The sequence below is a fragment of the Onychomys torridus genome, chromosome 4 (assembly GCF_903995425.1).
Source record: "Onychomys torridus chromosome 4, mOncTor1.1, whole genome shotgun sequence".
Lineage (NCBI taxonomy): Eukaryota > Metazoa > Chordata > Mammalia > Rodentia > Cricetidae > Onychomys > Onychomys torridus.
Window position 1 is genome coordinate 105,157,711 of NC_050446.1, and position 23,486 is coordinate 105,181,196.

Genomic DNA, 23,486 nt, shown 5'->3' on the forward strand with positions numbered 1-23,486 from the left:
GCTGTGCCCCGACTCCTCCCTTTTGCAACGGTAATGTATATTCTGTGCTACTGTATGTTGGAAGTATGTAATTTGCTTTTTGATTTTACAGGACCTTACAATTAAAGAGATTTCCTTGAGTCTGGCTGTGGTGGTGCACGCTTTTAATCCCAGCACTCAGGATGCAGCACCAGGCAGATCTCTGTGAGTTCGAGGCCAGCCTGATCTACAGAGCGAGATCCAGGACAGGTACCAAAAACTATACAGAGAAACCCTGTCTCAAAAAACCAAAGAAAAAGAGAGAGAGAGAGAGAGAGAGAGAGAGAGAGAGAGACACAGAGAGAGATTGATTGATTTCCTTGAGTCTCAGAAGAGACTTTGAAACTGGAATTTTAAGTAGTGTTGAAACTAAAGACTACGGAGACTTTTGGAGTTGGACTGAATGCATTTTGATATGGCCAAAAGTCTATGTGGCGGGGTGGGGGTGGGGGGGGGGCGTGGGGCTGGAGAGATGGCTCAGAGGTTAAGAGCACCAGCTGCTCTTCTAGAGGTCCTGAGTTCAATTCCCAGCAACCACATGGTGGCTCACAACCATCTGTAATGAGATCTGGTGCCCTCTTCTGGCCTGCAGTCATACATGCTGTATACATAATAAATAAATAAATAAAATCTTTAAAAAAAAAATAAATCTGCCGGGCGGTGGTGGCACATGCCTTTAATCCCAGCACTCGGGAGGCAGAGGCAGGTGAGTTCCGGAAAATCCAAATAAATAAACAAATAAATAAATAAATCTATCTTTAAAAAAAAGCCAGGGAGCAGAATGCTGTGGTTTGAGAATAGCCCCCATAGGCTCATATGTTTGAATACTCGGCCCCTAGTTGGAGGAACTGTTTGGGAAGGTTTAGAAGGCGTGGCCTTGTTGGAGGGCATGTGTCACAGGGGAGGGCTGCGAGCCTTCCACCATTCCTAGAGTGCTCTCGGCCTTCTGCTTTTGGCTCTCAGATGTTCCTGCTGCCACGTCTTTGTCATCATGGACTTTATCTCTCTGGAACCCTCAGCCCAATTCAACTCTTTCTTCTCTAAGCGCCTGGGTCATGGTGTTTTGTCCCAGCAACAGAGCAGTGACTATTTCACTGAGAAGGATGAGGTGCACTGCTCTCTCGCTGGAGCACTGAGCTAACACCCAAAAGATCTGTTCAAATCCTGTTTCAGGATAACGCTAAGTTTGTGCTTTCTGTTGTTGTCGTCCTTTGATCAGGTCTTAACTGTGTACTCCTAGCTCTTCTAGAATCTGTTATGTAGATCAAGCTGGCTCTGAACTTGTGGTAGTGATCCTCCATCCTCTGCCCCCAACTTCTGGAATTACAGACACGCCCTCTACTCACCACCACAAGGTTTTGTTTTTTTTTTCCTTTTCTTTTACAGTAAGTATTTAATTCGGTCCCATCAACGATCCCGGTACATTTTCCTGCTATGGTAGCAAAACCATGCTAAGCAGGGGTTCAGGAGGTATGGGCGTCATTGAGGAGACCCAGAATCACTGAACCCACTCCACAGGCCTGGTGGTTCTGCAATAGGAGAGGGTCTGGCTGGCAGAATGTCAAGGTGAGGAAGAATTCAAGATGGAATCTAGGTCTCAGCCTGTATTTTTGCTTGTAGGACGGAGGAAGTGCAGAGGAGCTGGAACACGTATTCAAGTTTTAACGGCGTTATGCAGGACAAAGTGGCTAAGCCTCTCTCGGGTCCTCTCCCTAAGGTCTCCGTCATCTCTGTTCTATCTCACAATTCTGTGTTTCAAACCCAAAAGCTGAGTCCTGGGTCCCAGCTTCTTCTGGGTTCCTGCTTCAAGTCTGTCTCATGTATCCAATTCCCTCTCCCTCCCATCCTTTCCCAGCCCTCTTGGGTAGAATTCGGGGCCTCCTCCTGACTTTGATGACGTCAGGAATTATGGCAGTTCCAGGTTTTGAAGGCTCAGACTTGCGTTTTTAACAACTAGAGTCCAGGGATTTCCTGGAGGCCATATCTGGTTGGATAACTCATAACTACTTGTCATGCCCCCTGGGAGGAAACTAAGCCATGTCCACAGTGTTAGCTGGGGATGTGATAGCCTGGAGATAAGGAGTCTCAGGGAAATGTGTGAATGCTTAAGAGGCTGCTAGTCTTCATTTGGGAACTTAAAAACTTCTGGCCTGGGAGAGTGGGGGGACACGTATAGACAGAACTCTTAAGTTCTCAGAAACATCATCCTTTCCAAGCTGAACACAAGCCATCAGAATTCTTCAGAGCTGAGAGACAACTATGCCAGCAGGCCCAGGAGCTCCTCTGTGCCAGGTTACTCCAAAGGAGAAAGAGAAGGTGGTGGACACAGTGCCAGCCTCACTGCAGAGGAGAAATCTTCAGAGGGATCATGACTCATGACTCCATGTGTCCAATCAAGGGGACTGTATAGTAGACATTTTCATCCCAGCCCCTGTTCTTCCAGGCTGCATTTTGAGTCTCTTCCCAAGACTGCAGATTTTTGTAGGCTCATAGGTGGTATACCACGTAGAGCTCTCCTATTTGTGAAAAGAAGCGTCCCACTGCCTCCTGGGTCTCTTGACGGTACTTGATGGCTCGAGCCCAGTTGTTTCCCCACTCAATCACGGTTCCTGGCTTGAGCTTGTATGTCCTCAGCTCACAGATGTGGGGGCCAGCTCTGGGCTGTGGCTTATTCCAGAAGCTGAACTCCAGAAGCAAGTGGTTTCTCCTGGACAGCAGCATCTTGCTCCGTTCCTTCCAGAACTCCAGGTACTCCTTGTTGTTTTTTAGCTTGTTCATGCAGTCCATGAGGGCTGGATAGCCACCTGAGAACCGCCATAGGTGCACTGCCTGGTCCTGCCTCCCGTACCACGTGTTCCAGTTGCCCACAAGCGAGCAGGGGTAGTCCTCATCCAGGTGCAGCTTGGACAGCAGAGCCTCCGTCAGACTGTTGTAGGCATCCAGATATTTGGGCTTCACATTGTGAAATTGGATCTTGTAGAGATTACTAGTCTCCTTCTTAGACAGCAGTGTGGAGTGGGCATCCTTCTGAGGATCCACCTTGTGAACAAAGAGGGAGCAGAACCAGCTGCCTTCACTGTCCTTGGCATAGAAGTGCACTGCAGCAGCAGCGGCGAGGTCCCCAGCACGGGGTCCCAGCTTCCCCAGCAGCCACCGTGCCGCTGCAGATGATGCACAACCGCAGAGCCATGTTGGACCAATAAGTTCTTATTGTAAGCATTTCTTACGTTTCACTTTCTTGCAAACAAGCAAAGCTGGTACAGGATGGGGCTATTTGGCAGTCTGGGACTCCCTGTTGCTGCTCTGGCTGCTGTGAACAGGACTGCAAGTCAAAGAGCCAGCCAGATGACATGTACGCTAACTGTTCTGAACAATACCTTAAGAAAACTACACAAAGCTTATTGCTCTGGCTCCTGAAGGTGCAGCCTCAGCAAGAACTATTTTAATTTGTACCAGACTTTGCTATCACAAACCTTGGAAAACTCTAGACAACCCACCAACCATTTCTACTGAGGTCAGTGGTGGGGCACTCCCCTGACGGCCTGGCAGAGTGATTGTTGTGACCGGCACTGAAGAGACAATGGTATGGTTAGTGAAAATACACCTTCATTTATATGTGACTGGTGCAAGCCCCCTTTCTGGCATTATAATATACTTGCTGAACTGCCTGGTAGATACCCTCCTCTGCTGCCTCCCCTGGTACTGCAATATTAAAGTCCAACATGAGGCTTTTCTCAAGGGGTCTTTTCTTGTCTACTTTTAGTGGCGCTGGCTGACCCGGCAGCACGCAGAAGGAAGCAGTGGAGACTTAGGAGTGACAGTGACAGCAGAGGCAGCACAGTGACAGCAATGCGGCACAGTGACAGCAATGCTGCACAGTCACAGCAATGCTGCAGTCACAGCAATGCTGCAAGTCACAGCAATGCTGCAAGTCACAGCAATGCTGCGCAGTCACAGCAATGCTGCAGTCACAGCAATGCTGCAGTCACAGCAATGCTGCACAGTCACAGCAATGCTGCAGTCACAGCAATGCTGCAAGTCACAGCAATGCTGCAAGTCACAGCAATGCTGCGCAGTCACAGCAATGCTGCGCAGTCACAGCAATGCTGCAGTCACAGCAATGCTGCAAGTCACCCCAGGCTTGGGAGCTGTGACAATGGCAACTGTTGCAGCAGAGGAATTCCGACCCCTCGGCCCACCAGGTGCTCTACCACCTGCTGCAAGGGGCTAAGGAACCCAATTTTCTAAGCCTACACTTGTAGACTGCAGGGTCCTACTCTCCTGGCTTCCAAAACTGCTGCTCACACTTGGGAGAACTGGAGTTCTGCTCCCCGAGGCCTGTAATGAGGGTTCTACCACTAGAGAGGGCCTTTGCGTCAGACACTGAGATTTACAAAAGCTGCCAAAGCACTTGATGGACTCTCATGAAACCATGATTTCTGTTAAGGCAGACCAAATGACCACAGCTGCTTAACTGGTGGTCATACCAGCACCACACCTTATCGTCCTTTATAGTTTTTCCTTTTGACCAACATAGGGAATAATAAGTGGTATCTAATTTGCACTTTATAAATTGTTTCCTCTTGACCATTACTCAGGCTTCATATCTTCATATACGTGAATCCATCTGCCTTATTTTTTGTCTTCTACTTTTGTGAACTGTCTGTTTGTAATTTTTGCCCATGCAACTACTGAATAGCATAATTTTTTCTTATTATTTTATAAGTAATATCCACTAATTAGAATATATACCATTTGCTTTTGTAAGTAGTTTAACATATCCATCAGTTTATGTCATCTTTGGCTTAATTTATAGTTTATTTTATAAAACCTTTTTCAAGGTTCGCTTTCCAGACACCACACACACTTACCCTTTTCTTTAACCAGGATCCGAGACGTCAAAAATGACTCTGAGAAGACCACAGATCCTAAGCATCCTCCTCCTCCTCCCAGCAAGTCAGGAATGTCATAGACAGTCATACAAGCCTGTGTCAGGGAGAAGCAGGGCCAGAGCCATTATCAGCCTAGCATTTCAGGACAGCCACAAGAAACAGACCACACTACTGCTGTATGGCACATGGCAAAAGAATACTGACAAATCTAAGCATCTATGCTGAAACACACTTTGAACTGAGAAATGCCTTCAGGCTTTCCAACAGGTGATCTTTGACTTGAGACTTGCACGGGCTGGAAGGACAGTACCTTTATGTTCTTAAAAATCCCTCAAATTGTAATCCTCCTAAGAAACAAGTCTTTTTTCTTTTCTTTTTTAAACTTAAAAATGTTTTTTATGCTGTGTGTGAGCAGGTACCTACAGAAGCCATAAGAGGATGTTGGATCCCCGGAACTAAAGTTACAGATAGTCGTGAGCCACCCCACATAAGGGCTGTGAACTGAACCTGGGTCCTCTGTCAGTGCTCTTAACTGCTGAGCCATCTCTCCAGCCCCACAGCCTTCTTTCTTTCTTTCTTCCTTCCTTTTTTTTTTTTTTTTTTTTGTGGAGACAGGGTTTCTCTGTGTAGTTTTGGAGCTTGTCCTGGAACTCACTGTGTAAAACAGGCTGGCCTCAAACTCAGAGATCTGCCTGCCTGGGATTAAATCTCCTGAGTGCTGGGATTAAAGGTGTGTAACACCACTGCTGTTTTTTTTTTTTTATTTAAAGATTTATTTATTTCTGTATATGAATGCTCTATTTGCACATATGCTTGCATGACAAGAAGAGGGCATCCAATCTCATTGTCGATGGTTGTGAGCCCCCAAGGGTTGCTGGGAATTTAACTCAGGTCGACTGGAAGAATAGACAGTGCTCTTAACCACTGAGCCATCTCTTCATTCTTAATACTGAGTGGCTACAGCCTATAGTCAGAGGTGTTTCTCCCAGTCTTTGGAACTCCCATCCACTTCATACTCTCACAGTATCACACTTTCAACAATCCTCTGGTTTAGGCCTCTGTTCTCTCTCAGTAGGCAGGAAAGGTGCTGGGGAAGGTATTTATTACGTTGGTATACACATCTGTCTCCATGGGTATTTATGAGTGCAGTATTTACACAGCTGCAAATGATCATTCCAACACAGCAGAGCCTCCTGCCCTCTTAGCCATGACTGTACTCACTATGATTTCAGTTAGTAAGCACAGCCAACAGTGGAGGAAAAATATGAAATGGTCAACTCCAGAAATAAGCAATGCATGGATTTTAAACTATATTCCATTCTGGACAGAATGATTACATTAGATGCCGTCTCACTCCATCTTGCTGAGGATATGAATCATCCCTTTGTCCACAGCACTCACAGTGCATACACTACTTATCTGTTAGTCCATAGCCATCTGAGTTATCAGACTGACTTGTCACAGTACCATCATGTTCACAGTCAAGCAGGTTTTTTGGTTTTGGCAGAGTTAAAAAAATATTTCAACACAGATTGAAGCATGAGGGTTTAAAGGGAAAGAGAGGCACTTAGAAAGAAAAATTAGACACATGGGCAGATCTCTGAGTTCAAGGCCAGCCTGGTCTACTTAGTAAGTTCTAGGCTAGCCAGTAGTAGATAATGTGCTTCTCTAGAGTTGCCAATTCTAATTTACTTAAAAATTGATCCTGCATTGGTTGTGGTGGTGCATGACTTTAATTCCAAAACCGGGGAGTCAAAGACATGACAATCTCCCTGAGTTCAAGGTCAGCCTGGTCTATAGAGCTAGTTCCTCACTATGTCCTGATTCCTCCCTTTGAGAATAATGTATATTATGTGTCATTGTATGTTAGAAGTATGTGTGGTGGTTTGAAAGAAACTGGCTCCCAAGGGACTGGCACTATTGGGAGGTGTGGCTTTGTTGGAGTAGGTGTGATCCCGTTGGAGGAAGTGTGTCACTGTGAAGGCAGGCTTTGAGGTCTCCTATATGCTCAAAATACCACCCACTGTCTCAGACCACTTTCTGTTGCCTGCAAGCCAAGATGTAGGGTACTCCACTTCTTCTCCAAAACCATGTCTGCCTGCACACTGCCATGTCCCACCATGAGGATAATGGACTAAACCTCTGAAAATTTAAGTAAGCCACTCCAATTAAATGTTTTTCCATCCTAAGACTTGCAGTGGTCATGGTGTCTCTTCACAGCAATAGAAATCCTAACTAAGACAGTATGTAATTTGCTTTATTTTACTTACAGGAGGTTCAATTAAGAGACTGCCTTGAGTCTCAGACGAGATTCTGGACTTTTAAACAGCCTTGAGACTAAAAGGCTATGGTGCTTTTGAAGCTGAACTAAATTTACATTATGATGTGGCTGTGAGACTACAGGGACCAGAAAATGGAATGTGGTGGTTTGAGGAGATGTTCCTCATAACCTCAGGCATTTGAACACTTGGTCCCCAGTTGGTGATTGTTTGGGGAGGATTAGAAGGCGTGGCCTTACTGCAAAGTATGTCACTGGGGGTAGACTTTGAATTTGAAAGCCTTGTGCCATTTCCTGTTAGCTCTCTCTGGTTCCTGTTTGTGGACTGAGATGTGAGCTCTCAGCTGCCGTTCCATGCCTGCCCTGCTGCCCTGCTCCCCACCATGATGCTGATGGGGTGGACTATTATTCACCCAAACTCTTCCTTCTGTAAGTAGCCTTGCCCATAGTGTTTTACCACAGCAACAGAAACCTAAGTAGGACACTCACTAAAGTGGACACTTGCTTTTTTGGCTAGAGTGGCTGGCCAGAGAGCTCTTGAGATCTACCTGGCTTTGTGCTCCCAATGCTGGAGTTTCAGGTACATGAAGCCATGTCTGGCTTTTTCCACAGATGTTGGGGATTCCAATTCAGGCCCTCATGCTAGCAGAGCACGCACTCTTAAACACTGGGCCACTATCTTCGCAGCAACTCTTCATTTGTTGATTCTTTAATTACATACCTCCCTTCTTATCTTACCTTTCTTCCCCCCCCTCCCCATTCCTCCTTCACTTCACTATTTAAATATTGATACCTTCATAATCTATTACATGTTTCCACAGCAGCAGCAGCTTGCCTTTGCCGCCAAAGCAGTTACATCATCACCTATCGCCAGGGGCCTTCCCACCGCCCCTTAAGAGTGCCGCCAGGCACAGCTCGCTCTTTACCTCTCCTGTCTCTTTTGCCTCTAACTCCTCTCTTTGCTGTTTCTTTCCCCTCTTTCCTCTCTTCTTTCTCTTGTCTGTCTGTCTGTCTGCCTGCCTGCTCTCTTAGGTTTCGCCCGACATGGCCTTTCACTCTCTTCCCCCACCCCCAATAAACCTCTTGCACTTACTCTGTTGCACGAGGTGTGTTTGCTTAGTGGCATACCTTGGCAGGGCCCATCAAAACACACCCACTTCACCTCATCTTTTTATTTATCATTACAATAGGTGTTATATTTTCTTCACCCCAGTCTCCAAACCTTATAGGGGACATGTAGTGCTTTGAAAGAAAATGGTCCCCAAAGGGAGTGGCACTATTAGGAGGTGTGGCTTTAGTATGGCCTTCTTGGAGGAAGTGTGTCACTGTGGAGGTAGGCTTTGATGTCTCATATGCTCAATCTACGACCAGTATGGATCATAGTTCACTTCCTGTTGCCTGCAGATCCAGATGTAGAACTCTCAGCTCCTTCTCCAGCACCATGTCTGTCTGCATGCTGCCATGCTTCCCACCATGAAGAGAACGGCCTGAACCTCTGAAACTGTAAGCCACCCCAATTAAATGTTTCCTTTATAAGAGTTGTTGTGGTCATAGTGTTGCTTCACAGCAATAGAAACCCTAAGACAGAAGTTGGGACCAGGGACTGGGGTGTTGCTATGATAGTCTTGACCATACTTTTGTTTGAAGGAACACCGACCTTGGGACTATGGATTAGAAAAACAATTAAGGGCCATCCTAGTAGGAGCATGGCAGACAGCGGTACTGAGTGTGGTTTGAACTGTGGGGCCTGGATCAAGAGGTTTCAGAGAAGAATGTTAGTATGTTGCCTAGAGATCATTCTTGTGATAGTTTGGTGAAGAATGTGGCTGCTTTTTGCCCTTGTGTGAAGAGTCTGCTGAAGTAAAGAGTTTTGGATTAATTCCATTCTCAGAAGAAATCTCATAACAGCCTAGTATAGCTCTGTTGTGTGGTTACTAGTGTTAACTCTAATGAAGATTTATAATGAAGAGGAGCAAGCCCAGCAAGGGAAAATATTTGAGGAGAAAAGGAGCACCAGAAAGTGGACTGGAGCTAAGTCCTGTGTTCAAGGAGATAAACATTAAGAAATGGAATAAAGGGAATGGTGACTTCAGGGCAAGATCCCACCCAGCTAAGTTTCCAATTTGTAAAAATGAATTAAAGAAAAGCTTAGAGCAGGGTGTGGTGTGAACACCTTTAATTCTAGCACACCTTAAAAATAAAATTTCTATAATGACATCTGGCGCCCTCTCCTGATGTGCAGGCAGAACACTGTATACATAGTAAATAAATAAATCTTTAAAAATAAAATAAAATTTCTGAAGAAACTAGGAATAGAAAGCCTCTGCCTCCCATATGGTAGGATTAAATTTACACGTGCGTGCGTGCGTGCGTAAAATAAACATGCTGGGAAGGAAATTAGGAAAAGTATCTCTCATAACAGCTTTAAAAAAATAACTGGGGATGCGGGGAGCTGGAGAGATGGTTCAGAGGTTAAGAGCACTGACTGTTCTTCCAGAGGTCCTGAGTTCAATTCCCAGCACCCACATGGTGGCTCACAACCATCTGTAATGAGATCTGGCACCCTCTTCTGTGTACATAATAAATAAATAAATCTTAAAAAAAAAAAAGACAAAAAAAAAAAAAAAAAAAAAAAAAAAACCTAACCAAGGAGGTGAAAGAACTCTACAAGAAATACAGTAAGATGCTGAAAAAGAAATTAAATAGAGACACTAGCTGACTTAGACGACGGGAAGACCTGTGCAAATACTACTAAAAATTACTACAGATTCAAAGAACTAGACATCAGAACTCTGATGACAGGCCCGTGGATTTAGCTCAGTGGTAAAATCCTTGCCTAGCAAGCACAAGGCCCTGGGGTCAGTCTCTGGTGACAGGAAGAAAAATCACAATGACATTCTTTTTTGTTTTTTGAGACAGGGTTTCTTCGTGTAGCCCAGGCCGTCCTGGAACTCAGAGAGATCTACCTGCCTCTGTCTGAGCCACCATTGCCTGGCAATAATGACATCTTCACAAAACTGGAAAAACTAGGACAGAGCAACAGCCGGGCGTTTAAGTTTGGTTTCTGTTGCTATGAAAACACCAAGACCAAAGCAACTTAGGAAGGAAGTTTTGGCTTACGGGTCAGTCCATCAAGAAAAGCCAGTGCAGGAACTGATGCAGGGAACATGGAGGAATGCTGCTGCTTACTGGCTTACCTTCCCTGACTTGCTCAGCCTGCTTGCTTTTTCTTTCTTCCTTCTTTCTTTTCTTTTCTTTTCTTTCTTTCTTTCTTTCTTTCCGCCTTTTTTAAAAAATATTTATTTATTTGTACACAGTGTTCTGCTCAGAAGAAGGCAGCAGATCTTATTACAGATGGTTGTGAGCCACCATGTGGTTGCTGGGAACTGAACTCAGGACCTCTGGAAGAGCAGCCAGTGCTCTTAACCGCTGAGCCATCTCTCCAGCCCATCAGCCTGCTTTCTTACACAATCGAGGACCACCTGCCTAAGGCTGGTACCACCCACAGAGGGCTAGGCTTCTTCTCCATCAATTATCAATGTCCCAGACATGTCCACAAGCCAATCTGATGGAGGCAGTTCCTCAACTGAAAGGTCCCTCTTCCCAGGGATCTCTAGTTTGTATCAAGTTGACAAAAGCTAACCAACACACTGCCAGCGTGAGGGGCTGTGTTCAAATCCCCAGAACCCACATAAAAAGCAAGTGCTGGGGCAGGTGTAGAGGGGAGCAGAGCAGGGCCTGCTGACCCTAGCCTAGATCCAGGTTTCTGAGACCCTGTCTCAAAAGAACCAAGTAAAGAGCAGTAGAGCAAGGCATGTAATGTCTTCCTCCACCCTCTGCATATACCCTCTTAAAAGGAACTGCTGAATTCTTGATCTTCTTTCTGATTCCATCTCATAAATGCTGGGATAACAGGCTTGTGCTTGTGTGTGCCCAGTTCAGGTGGTGCTGGGTCTCAAACTCAGGCCTTGGTACACATGTGCAGTATGGTGCAGTACGCTGTCCAGGCTGGCCTTTATCTTACAGACTCTAGGAATCCTCTGCCTCAGCCTCCCAAGTCGCTGACATTATAGTAGAATAGCACCGTGCCTAGCTTTGAATGAATGAAGTAACATAAAAGAATTGCTTCTAATTTATTGTCAATCACTTCTTATTGTACCAAGCACCTTAACAAGCACCACATAAGGTCTAAGAGAAGTCAGGGTTTAGAGGTCAGCAAGGAAATAAGGTGTTATCACCCACATATCTGGGTCTGAACAGACAGCACAGCAGTTAAGAGCACTGGCTGCTCTTCCGGAGGACCTGGGTTTGATTCCCAGCTTCCACATGGCTGCTCAGGCAGTCTGTAACTCCAATCCCAAGGGATCAACACCCTCTTCTGGCCTCAGTGGGTACTGCATATATGTGGTACACAGAGGTCAGGCAAAACACCCAAAATAAAAACAAAACTAGGATTAAAAAAATAAAAGGGGGCGGGTGGAGAGATGGCTCAGCGGTTAAGAGCACTGGCTGTTGTTCCAGAGGTCCTGAGTTCAATTCCCAGCAACCACATGGTGGCTCACAACCATCTTTAATGAGATCTGGCACCCTCTTTTGGTATGCAGGCAGAACACTGTATACATAATAAATAAATAAATCTTTAAAAGAATATAAAAACATAAAGTATTTCCAGTGTCTCAAATTATTAAAAAAAAAAAAAAAAGATATGGTCTCACTATGTACCCTGGGCTTGCCTGGAATCACTATGTAGACCAGCTTGGCCTCAAACTCACAAGAGATTCAATTGTTTCTGTCTCCTGAGTGCTAGGATTAAAGGTGCACACCATCACATCTGACAGCATTTCCCAATACATAGTTTAGATTTTTACAAAGGGACCACACACAGTATAAAACAGTCATTACTCACAACTTTCAAACTACTCTTGTGTTAAGAACTCTGAAGCACTCCCCTACTGGGGGATGGGGATATCTTTTTATTATTACTTTTTGGGGAGAGAGGATGCATTTGTAACAAGTCATCTGCAGCTATCCACTCAGCTGCAAATGACCACAGCTTTCTGGAATTAATAAAGTGCACATATATACTACAACCTGAATCTTGGTTTTAATCTACCATCTCATGTTCTGTTTGCCAATACTCTTTACATCAGGGTTGCCCTGGAGTAGAGACCTTTGCTTATGGCTGAAAATAGCCTATAAATTCTAACTTCTTCAGGCCATGCCACTTTACCCCAATGACCAATATTTCAATATATTTCTATTTTTATTTTATTTATTTTTGTTTTTTCAGGTAGGGTTTCACTATGTACTCTTAGCTGGTCTAGAACTCTCTATGTAGACCAGACTAGCCTCAAACTCACAGAGATTTGCCTACCTCTGCCTTTGGAGTGCTGGAATTAAAGGCATACACTACTATGCCTGGCTCGGTTTATTTTTAAATCATTCCATAGCCCCAGCAGAGGATATGGAAAATTCTGCTCTGATTACCTAACTTCATGAGGCACAAGGGCATCTGTGGACTATTGTCTAATTCCCCTGGTTCCTGTGAAGGCAGCCAGTGCAGATCTTTTTTTTTTTTTTTTTTAAGATTTATTTATTTATTATGTATACAGAAGAGAGTGCCAGATCTCATTACAGATGGTTGCGAGCCACCATGTGGTGGCTGGGAATTGAACTCAGGACCTCTGGAAGAGCAGTCGGTACTCTTAATCTCTGAGCCATCTCTCCAGCCCCAGTGCAGACCTTATAGTGAAAAGAAGCCCTTGAAAGGCTGGAGAGATGGCTCAGCAATTAGGATATGTGCTGCTCTTCTAGAAGGCCTGAGTTCAGTTCCCAGCACCAACACTGGGCAGCTCACCACTCCCTGTAACTCCAGCTCCAGAGCATCTGACGCCCTCTTCTGGTCTCCACTGGGTACCAGCATGCGTGTGGCATACACACAAGTAAAAATAAAATCTTAAAAAACAGGGAAAAAAAGGAATCCCTGAAAATTTGTTTGTTGTGCTCAGGTCACATTTCCACACACGGTTCTCAGAGTCTCAGCTGCCCATAGAACTTCTCAGTCATTTACTTGCAACCAATCCTCTGCAGATGACCCTCTACAGCCATTCCAGCTTCTGACCCCCGGGGGGGCCCCCGCCCCAGCTGAGGATCGAACCCAGGGCCTTATGCTTCAAGCACTCTCCCACTGAGCTAAATCCCCAACCCTAGCTGACTCTTAAGAGTTCTGCTAACTGCTTACCGTTTTCACAAAGGATAAGCTATCTTCATTATCCAGAGGCACAATTCTAGAAGAAAGAGACAGTAGAGAAATACATTAAAACATTATGGTTTCTGTTTGTTTTAAAACAGGGCCTCATGTAGCCCAGGCTGGCTTCAAACTCACTATGCAGCTGAGGAGTAGAGACAGGAACACAGAAGTTTAGCGCTAGCCTGGGTTATATGAGACTCCCATCTCAACAAAGAACAAAACAACAAACATTGGGTTACATGTACATAGAATTAACACTGGAAAGAATAATATTAGGTGACCCCAGCCTCTTAACTTCCCATGAGACCAAAAGTGGGTACAGGGACTCAGACAAGCACAGCAAGTGTAGGTCCAAGTCTGGAATGGCACCCCTCCCAGAGTGGAATGTGCTGAGGCCAATAACTGTAGCAGCAATAAGGTCTCTCTTTCAAATATGGCCGAATGCATCCCAGGCTGGCATTACATTTTCCAGGTATTGGAGGATGACCATGAACTTACGATCTTCTTGCCTTTCCTGAGCTATCTCACTGGCCCTAAGGTTTCAAGCTCGATTCTCCTGCCTCTGCCTCCTGAGTGTTGAGATTCCAGGCATGTACCACAACTGGACAGCCTCTTCTCTTTGTCCTTACACTTCCTCTTGAAAGGAGTCACAATTGCACCTACCTTCCCTGGTTATTCACAGCATGGATATGAAAAGCCACCTTGGAGCTGGAGACCAGAAAGGGAACAAAACAGAAGTCAAGACTCTTGTTCAGCACTGGGTCAGATCCTCTGAAATTCTTGCTTCTTCAGTGTGGCTTCCCTAGACTGTCAAGGCCACTCAATCAAGTGATGTCATACCTTCTTCTTCTTTTTTTAAACATTTATTTATTTAGTATACAGGAGAGGGTGCCAGATCTCATTACAGATGGTAGTGAGCCACCATATGGGTGCTGGGAATTGAACTCGGGACCTCTGGAAGAACAGTCGGTGCTCTTAACCTCTAAGCCATCTCTCCAGACCCAATGTCATACTGTCTTATGTTGTTGTTGTTGTTTGTTTTTTATTATTTATTTATTTATTTATTTTCGAGACAGGGTTTCTCTGTGTAGCTTTGCGCCTTTCCCAGATCTCGCTGTGCAGACCAGGCTGGCCTCTAACTCACAAAGATTCGCCTGCTTCTGCCTCCCGAGTGCTGGGATTATAGGCGTGTGCCACCACCGCCTGGCTTGTTTGTTTTTTAGACAGGGTCTTACTATGTAGCTCTGGCTGTCCTAGAACTCAATATGTAGGCCTGACTAGCCTTGAACTCATAGAGATCCTCCTGCCTCTGCCTCCCAAGTTCTGGGATTACAGGTGTGTGTCACTACAGCTTGAGAATCATCCTTGCTTAGTTATTTTAGATGTCTTCCTCAAGGTCCCACGACATCACCAGGTATGGACGCAGGACCTTATTCCATCCATGGCCCTGCATCTGTACTGGTTCTCAAGTCTGCCTCAACGCTTGGCTATGCACAGGCACAATACCCAATGCAGACTAACTGAGAATGGTCCTCTCCTGGCCCTGGGCTTCTGCTCTTCAGTGTCTACAACGACTTGAATCTTCATCCTTTTTAATACTCTTGGGTCAATTTGCCAACTTCTCTTTACCCAAGCAGAAGGTGCTTTTGCTATTCAAAGTCCTCTGCTATGAAGCCACAGCAGGGTCAAGCCTTCAGAACTGAAGAACTTTCCTGCTTTCCCTCTGGGAGACAAGGGTCTTTCTGAGACTGTCTCACTGAGTAACCTTGGCTGGCCTAGAACCTGCTCTGTAGATCAGGCTGGCCTCAAATGTGCAGTGATGCTCCTGCCTCTGCCTCCTGAGTGCTGAGATTACAGACATGTGCCACCATGCTCAGCCTTGGCTTACTCTTTCTGTAAACTTTTTTTTTTTAAACATGTATTTTATGTATATATGTGTGTGTATATGTCTATACTATCTTGCACATGTAGAGGTCAGAGGACAACTTGTGGGTTCTGGGAACTGAATTCAGGTCATCAGGATTGTCAGTGAGTGATCTTACCTGGTACGTCATCTTGCCAACCCAAGAAAGTTTTAAAATTGCATGTGCATATATAATTTCATGTCTTAGCAAGAGCTAGTCAATAACACATGAGCTCCCTGTGTCTACTATTTGCTTCCTCTTCCTTCCTCTTCCAAGGGAAGATATGCTAATGTGATGAACTTAGGGACCTCAGTGAATCGATCCTGGTGGAGGGAAGCAGTTATGATTTCAGACTGAAGACAAGCCTGGGAGACTTTCTTTTTGCTCAGTGATTTCTCCTTCTGCTTCCTCTAGCTAGGATGGTTCATTCTGGCCCCAGAAACTTTACAGGTGGCATGGGCAAGAGCTGGAGGAACAGGAGGAACAGAATGACTGTCAGCCTGTGGTGACAGAGAAGGCCTCACTACCACAGCAACTAAGAGAAGGGGATTCCTCTGTTTCTCCCTTTTCATAGCCAGGACCTCTGGGAAGAGAGACCTGTAACAAGATGAAGGACTTGTCCCAGAGTTCTGGCTCTTCCCTCTACTCAGGGAGCTGCAGCCATACACCAGAGTTCTTCCTATATGTCAGTCAACTAACCTAGCTACCAGATGTTCCTCTTCTACTACTCAGAACCCCAGATGTTAAAATAATGTGGGACATGCAGGGACAGGAAGTAGGGCAGAGCACACCCAGAAGTATTCTTTGTCTTTTGTTTTTCAAAGATAGGGTGCCTTACTATTATGTAGCTCTGACTTGCCATGTGGATCAGGCTGGCTCTAACTCACAGAGATCCACCTGTCTCTGCCTCTGAAGTGCTGGGATTAAAGGTGTATGCCACCATGCCGGGCTAGAAGTATTCTTAAATAAACTTTCCAGTATTGGTCTTTGTATGAAACTGCACACACACACACACAAAAAAAGGTCCTCTTGTGGGGTGGAGGATAGAGTGGACTGAGTTCAAGAAAATTCTGCTATGGACAGAGATAGCATAGAGCTGTAGAGGGGAATGCTGGGAGATGTGATAGGTGAACAAGGAGTCAGACTCCCTGAAGGGCAGGTGAGCTCCAGAGCAAGTCTCTCTGTCTCTCTCTGTCTCTGTCTCTCTCTTTCTTTGAGACAGGGCTTCTCTGTGTAGCCCTGGCTGTCCTGGAACTCACTCTGTAGACCAGGCTGGCCTTGAACTCACAGAGATCTGCCTGCCTTTGCACCCTGAGTGTGGGGACTTCTCTTCATTAGTGATTATCTTCATGTGCCTAAATCTCCTGTCCCTCCCAACTCTACCTTCAAGGTTCCCCTGCTTCCACCTACTTATCTCTAGGACCAGGAACCACAGTTCTAGTATGAATCTGCCTCACATTCTAGTTTCAAAACCTATGTATGACTCTTCCTGATATAGCTTTTCCATCCTGTTCATGAATGATTTTCCTTCATCCTATTATTTTACTGGGACATTTCTCAGAAGGAGAGAAGGGTGGAATATAAATTAGAAGGGACAAGGGAATCTAATTTTTTCTTAATTCTCATTAAAAAAGTATCAGCTATAGCTTACCGTAGATCTGCTTTGAATGAAACCAATTCAGTGAATACTAGCTCAGATTCCAGAGTATGCTCTGCTACCTCCTTGGCCTGTAAAGGCAACAACAAAACAATTAGCTTTCAAGCAGCAAAAGTATATATATCACTGATAGGAAAGGCTCTTCTACAAGATGGCCAGTGCCCTTCCCTTCTACGTGACTACTTTGTATACCTCCAGGGATTAAAGTGAAAGCACCAGGTTATGGCCAGGCGCCTGCTGGACTCACAGGAAACTGTACTTAGGCAGGAGCGCACTGGCATCTGATCTGCTGGAGAGATGGAAGCAGCCAGTCAGGCAGCTGCAGTGCTTGCTAGTCGAGCACTGCAAACGTGCTGTCTTGGCCCTTCTCCCCGGCTCTGGGGAGGGACCAACACCCTCAAGTTTCTGCTAGACATTAAAATATTCAAATAACTCAAGCTATAGATGATCAGTTAGGGGGAAAAAACCACGTGAGAACGTATATTGAAGGACATCTCATGGATTTGCAGAGGCTTTCTACTATGCAGCAGCTAAAAGAGCCGAGAAAACCCACATCATTATCAGGATTCAAGTTCAGTAGGAAGGGGATGCCAAAAGGCTGTGACTACAGCTACAGTCCCTCTGAAGTCTACATTATACACAACCTTTCCACTGTCAACTGGCTTCCTTCAGGAAAAGTCCTACTTGCTTTGGAAGGCATCAAGCCGTCTCTTCTCATCTTACTGGGTCAGATTTAGGAATCCAACTCAGCAGGGCAGGTTAACCGCAAAACAGCAAGGAAGAAAATGGTCAGAGAGCAAGTATATGCAGGCTTGCCTAAGAAAGGTAAGTCAGATTTTCTAGCCTATATTGAGTTTTAAACACTCAATTAGGAGAAACACCTACGTAGCTCAAAATAAGCTTTACTAGCTTCATTAAAATTCAGTGGAATAACCTTTTGTTTTTCTTTGACTTCTCAAAGTGTCCTGTCTATTAACCAAACAAGGACTTTTCTTTAACACAAACAGGTGTTTATAAAGGCTCATAAAATGATAGCAGCATGGACACAGGCAGCCAGCAGCAGCTCAAGTGCTACAGGCTGAACTACCAAGGCCCTGATTCACACCAAAGTGAGTACTGCAAGGCATCCAAAGAACAAAACCACGGTTAGGGTGATTTACATTAAAATAATAACTTCCAAAACAGAAATATGGTACTCAAATTACCTTTGCCAGACTGCAAGTTTTAGCATAACATGCAATGCCAGCCAAAACAGCCTCAATAACAGCAGCATATATCTGGGATAAGAGCCTACTTTAAAAACAAAAAATAATGGTTAATAGAGTATCACGAAGTCTCATAAACTGTATGCCTGGGCAGAAGAGAAGGCTCAGTAGTTAAGAGCACTGGCTGCTCTTCCAGAGGACCAAGGTTCAATTCCCAGCACCAGCACAGCAGCTCACAACTGTCTGTAACTATATTTCCAGGGGTCAGATGTCATTTTCTCAACTTCAAAGGCATGGCACACGCATGACACACAACATAGAAGCAGACAAAACACTTACCTACATAAAATACATTTAAAAAATATTCTTTAAGAGAAGTTCTATGCCCATAAATGGTGGTCCATAACGATCTTTTAAAAAAGATGGGGTCTTGTAATGTAAGGCAGGCCTCAAACTATCTTCTCAACTTCCAAACTGCTGGTATTACAGGCATAAAGCACCATGCCTGCCTGCCCCCCCCCCCAAAAAAAAAACCACAACTTTTTTGTTTGTTTGTTTGTTTTGAGACAGGGTTTCTCTGTTATAGCTTTGGAGCCTGTCCTGGATCTCGCTCTGTAGACCAGGCTGGCCTCAAACTCACAGAGATCCACATGGCTCTACCTCCTGAGTGCTGGGATTAAAGGTGTGCGCCACCACTACCTGGTAAGAAATCAACTTTTAATAATGGTTTTAAATAAACCAAGAAAAGTGTCAAAATGGAACTAACTGAAAAATGGAATTCTAAACTCATGTCAAAAGAGACTCTCAACTTTAACTCATAGCTCCTTAAACCAGGTGCTGGCAATTGAACCTGGGTCCTCTGGAAGAGCAGCCAATGCTCTTAACCACTAAACTGTCTCTCCAGACTGTTTTTGTTTTCATTTTGTCATGTTCTTACTATATACCCCTGACTGGTGTAGAATTCACAATGTATACCAAGTTGGCCTCAAACTTGTGGGATCTTCCTGACCCCATTGTCAGAGTGCTGAGATTATAGGTGTGCTACAATGTCCAGTTTCTGGGTTATTAGTTTGTTATTTATTGTGTCATATGTAGTAGTATTTGCTCTGCCCATGACCTTGGACTATACAGCCCAAAGGAAGTGGTGCTTCCTGCCATTGTAAGTGACCTCTTATTAGGAGTTAGAGAAGGGTCACACGCTCCTTTTCTCCCTGCTCCTGCCTGCGAGGTGGATTCCCTCCTGGTCAGATCAGGGGATGACTTCTGCTGTCTACTCTGTTCTGTAATTGTGAGTTTATTTCCTCAATTTATATCATAGACCTAGAGAATATGGCATTTAAATAACTTAGAATTCTGTTGACGTGAGACACAATTGCTCCTAGCAGCACCAATTTGATCCCAAGAGAAGGTTGGGCATCTAAGACATTTCCATTTGGAAGTTTGTCTTCTTGGCACAAAATGGCCTATTGGGCAAAGAACTGCCCTTGCCTCAACTGCTGACAATACGAGTGCTGTCCTTCTGGACAAGCGGGACACAAAGAAAAGGGACTTCTGAACTCTGCCAAGACAGGGTAAGACGGTCTTTCAGAATTCCTGCTTCTGAATATGTTTTGTCAGATACTCTAGGCCTGTAGCCAATTTGAATGCACCAACAATGCTGAGAAACATTAGATGACTGTCTCTGTCTACTCTTGCAAGATTCCCGAAAGTTGCTTGCATCCATCTTCCATTTCTCAGGTATCATTATATTCCTTCTTAGGTCTTTGATGAGATTGAAGACTAGCATTTATAGTTACAACTTATGTGTGTGTGTGTGTGTGTGTGTGTGTGTGTGTATTATATATATATATATATATATATATATATATATATATATATATATATATATATAAAATATCTTAGACTATATTAAGTATTAGACTCAGGTTCTTTAGGATAGGACACCTTTTGGAATGATGTTTGTAACATGCCACCTACCCACGCTCTAGACTTCCCTGGATTTTAGTATATGTTTCTTGCTTGATACTGTTTGCATTGATTGTAGTTCCATCTTATCTAGGTCATTATCCTTCATTACTCCTGGACAATATTTGATAACCATTTCTTTGTATATAGTATTGTATTAGGTTAGAACCTTCTTATTTAGACAAAAGGGGGAGATGTAGTGGGCAGCCATTCCAGCTGAGATCTGGAAATTCCAACCCCCATTGAGGCTTCGGTAATGGTCACGCATACAAGGCAGGGCTGAGAGAGGACACTGAAGAGCCGGGATCCAGATGTGTGGGCTCTCTTGGTGCCTGGACCCTGGACGCTGGAGGTAGACCAAGCAGAGTTCTCCAGAGAACACCACCAGACTGAGCCATACCTTTGCCAGACCCTACAACTTACCTATCCCTTCATTTGTAAGTTACCCCACAAAATAAACCTCCCTTTTAACTACGTGGAGTGGCCTTAATAATTTCACCAATAAAGAACAGCTTCCTAGTTGCATTTCTCATGCTGGCCACAGTATAGAGATGCTGTGGCATGTGGGCTTGAGCTATAGCATGGCAGTTTCCCGAGGTAGTACACAGAGGTGTTTCCAAGCCATACACCTGCATGGCAGATTTAGCCTTTGCTCATACAAAGGGTTAAAGATACACAATAGAAACAGATTCAAACAAAGAGGACTCTAAATAGGTCAGTATGTTTGAAAAATGTGCATAGACTTAAGAAAAAGGGTACAGTCATAAAAAATGAATAGTTTAAAAATAGTAAAGTCTTTAAGAGAAGTAAAGTAATATAAAAAAGAGTAAGCGGTGTTGAAATGGGAAACACACAGGGGGTCTGGACCCTGTATAGTATTGTGCTGATTTATAGTATTGAATCTTTTGAATGCTGACAAGCAAACAACGGCTGCTGAGAGACATGGGACTGACAGAGGGGCTGATGAGATACACCAGCCTAGATATTTTAAGAATGCCTTAACTAAAACAGAAGTCAAAAAGTACATTTGTAAAATGGAGCTTAAAAGATGCACTGCTTTGGAGAAGCAGTTTTGCTTTTGTTTCCACAGGAAACAAGGGGCTATAGATTCGTTCCAGGTTAAGATGAATGAACCAGATTTGATCAAGGGACCTTCTGAACCTTGACAGGTGATACCTATCAACAAAGGTTATAGTTGGTCTTCCCAGGCCTTGGCCATTATCTCAAATTTTCTCAGGGTCTCCATAAGATTAGCAGCACCCCCAATCAGCAGGAAGTAGTCTAGAGAATTCCCAAAATATTGTTTATGAATGTTTGTTTTCATTTAAAGGGGGTTGGTTAAAAATTGTTAATGGTCACAGTTAATCTCTTTCTAAAGAAGAAAGGGGGATATGACATAAAAAAGAAAGGTAGATTATTGAATCAACTTTAATTCAAAAAGCAATTGTTAATTTAAAAAAATTTTATGTTGGTATGGATTTTAGTTTATTGATGCAAATTTAATTTTGTTATACTCTGTGTGTGTGTGTGTGTGTGTGTGTGTGTGTGTGTGTGTGTGTATTTGGTTTTTCAAGACAGGGTTTCTCTGTGTAGCTTTGCGCCTTTCTTGGAACTCACTCTGTAGCCCAGGCTAGCCTTGAACTCACGAAGATCTGCCTGGCTCTGCCTCCCAAGAGCTGGGATTAAAGATGTGTGTCACCACCACCCGGCGCCTGTATGTATATTTTTACTCTTGTTTAAGATATTATATTTAGGGTTGGGAATTTAGCTCAGTGGTAGAGCACTTGCCTAGCAAGTGCAAGGCCCTGGGTTTGATCCTCAGCTCCAAAAAAAAAAAAAAAAAAAAAAAAAAAAGAAAGATATTATATTTATGTAGCTCATTTAAAAATGTAATATATAATTAAAAATCAGATTAATAGTCATTTATAATAGTCAAACTTATAGCCATATTAATTAGGTTTTCTAGGTATACAGAGATATATTTCAATTACATAGGTAATCTTCAAACATTTCAAAGACCTACAGAATATGGCAATTAAAATGTTTTAAGAACTTAAGACTTTTCACAACAGTGAGGAATGTCTGCTCCTGGCAGCACCAATTACTTCAAAGAGGACGATGGGCATTGCAGGAAGTCCTTATGGAGTTTGCTTTCAATGTGGCAAGGCTAGCTTTTGGGCAAAAAACTGCTCTTGCCTGTGCTGTGGATGTCTTTCTGTATGCTGTGAATACATGTTGCTCTGATTGGTTGATAAATAAAATGCTGATTGGCCAGTAGCCAGGCAGGAAGTATAGGCGGGATAAGCAGACAAGGAGAATTCTGGGAAGAGGAAGGTTGAGTCAGGGAAGATGCCAGCTTGCCATCCAGGGAACAACAGGTATTGACACACAGGTAAAGTCATGGAACACATGGCTACATATAGATTAACAATAATGGGCTGAGTTTAAGTGTAAGAGCCAGTCAGGGGGCTGGAGAGATGGCTCAGTGGTTAAGAGCACTGACTGCTCTTCCAGAGGTCCTGAGTTCAATTACCAGCAACTGCAAGGTGGCTCACAACCACCTGTAATGAGATCTGGTGCCCTCTTCTGGCCTGCAAAGACACATGCAGACAGAGCACTGTATACATAATAAATGAATAAATCTTAAAAAAAAAAAAAAAAGAGCTAGTCAGTAGTTATCCTGAGCTAATGGCTAAGCAGTTTTAATTAATATAAGCCTCTGTGTGTTTCCTTGGGTCTGAGCGGCTGCAAAGTGGACAGGACACAGAAAAACTTCAGCTACAAAGCCTGGACTGCTTGAAACTGGACATGCAGAACCCATAGGAAAGTAACCACTGAACTTTGCCAACACAAGGTGGGTATGGTCCTTCAGGGTTCCTGCTTCAAAGAAGAAACGGCCAGACATTTTACAACACACAGAGAAAAGCGACTGATGAACTTTGCCAATATAGGTGGGACACAGTCCTTCAAATTTCCTGCTTCACTGAAGTCTGCCAGAGACTGTAGACCTACAGGCTAAAGAGAGATGCCCCAGTGGTACAGAAGAACTTTGGGGGACTGTCCAGATGTCAGATGTCTCTGTCATTTGTAGAGTTTTAGGAGTTGCTTGCAATGCACTTCCTGTTTACTCAGGTGATACTATATACTTTTGGGGTCTTCAATGGAGTTGAAGACTATATAGTTATAATTATATACTTTCTGAGTTATGATAAAAGCTAAATTAGATATGAAACTTTAGACTTACAAAGACAGGACGGATGATAGAATATTTTCTTTAATTTTGCCAAATACAAATATACTAGATATTGTAACTGTAA

At 44.0% G+C, this 23,486-nt stretch overlaps 1 protein-coding gene and 1 pseudogene across 2 annotated transcripts in view; both read right to left on the reverse strand.

Annotated features, from left to right (window-relative positions):
- C4H20orf194 (chromosome 4 C20orf194 homolog) overlaps nt 1-23,486 on the reverse strand; it is a 123,066-nt gene that overhangs the window by 50,377 nt on the left and 49,203 nt on the right. The window contains exons 13-17 of one of the 2 annotated variants that reach the window (XM_036184164.1): nt 18,205-18,289; nt 16,994-17,070; nt 14,102-14,146; nt 13,430-13,475; nt 4,890-5,004 (exon numbers count right to left, since the gene is read on the reverse strand). In XM_036184164.1, coding sequence (XP_036040057.1) covers nt 4,890-5,004; nt 13,430-13,475; nt 14,102-14,146; nt 16,994-17,070; nt 18,205-18,289 — 368 coding nt within the window. Of the gene's footprint in view, nt 1-4,889; nt 5,005-13,429; nt 13,476-14,101; nt 14,147-16,993; nt 17,071-18,204; nt 18,293-23,486 lie in introns of both variants that reach the window. The other variant, XM_036184163.1, reaches the window with a different exon arrangement.
- Nucleotides 1,071-3,522, reverse strand: LOC118581259 (annotated as a pseudogene).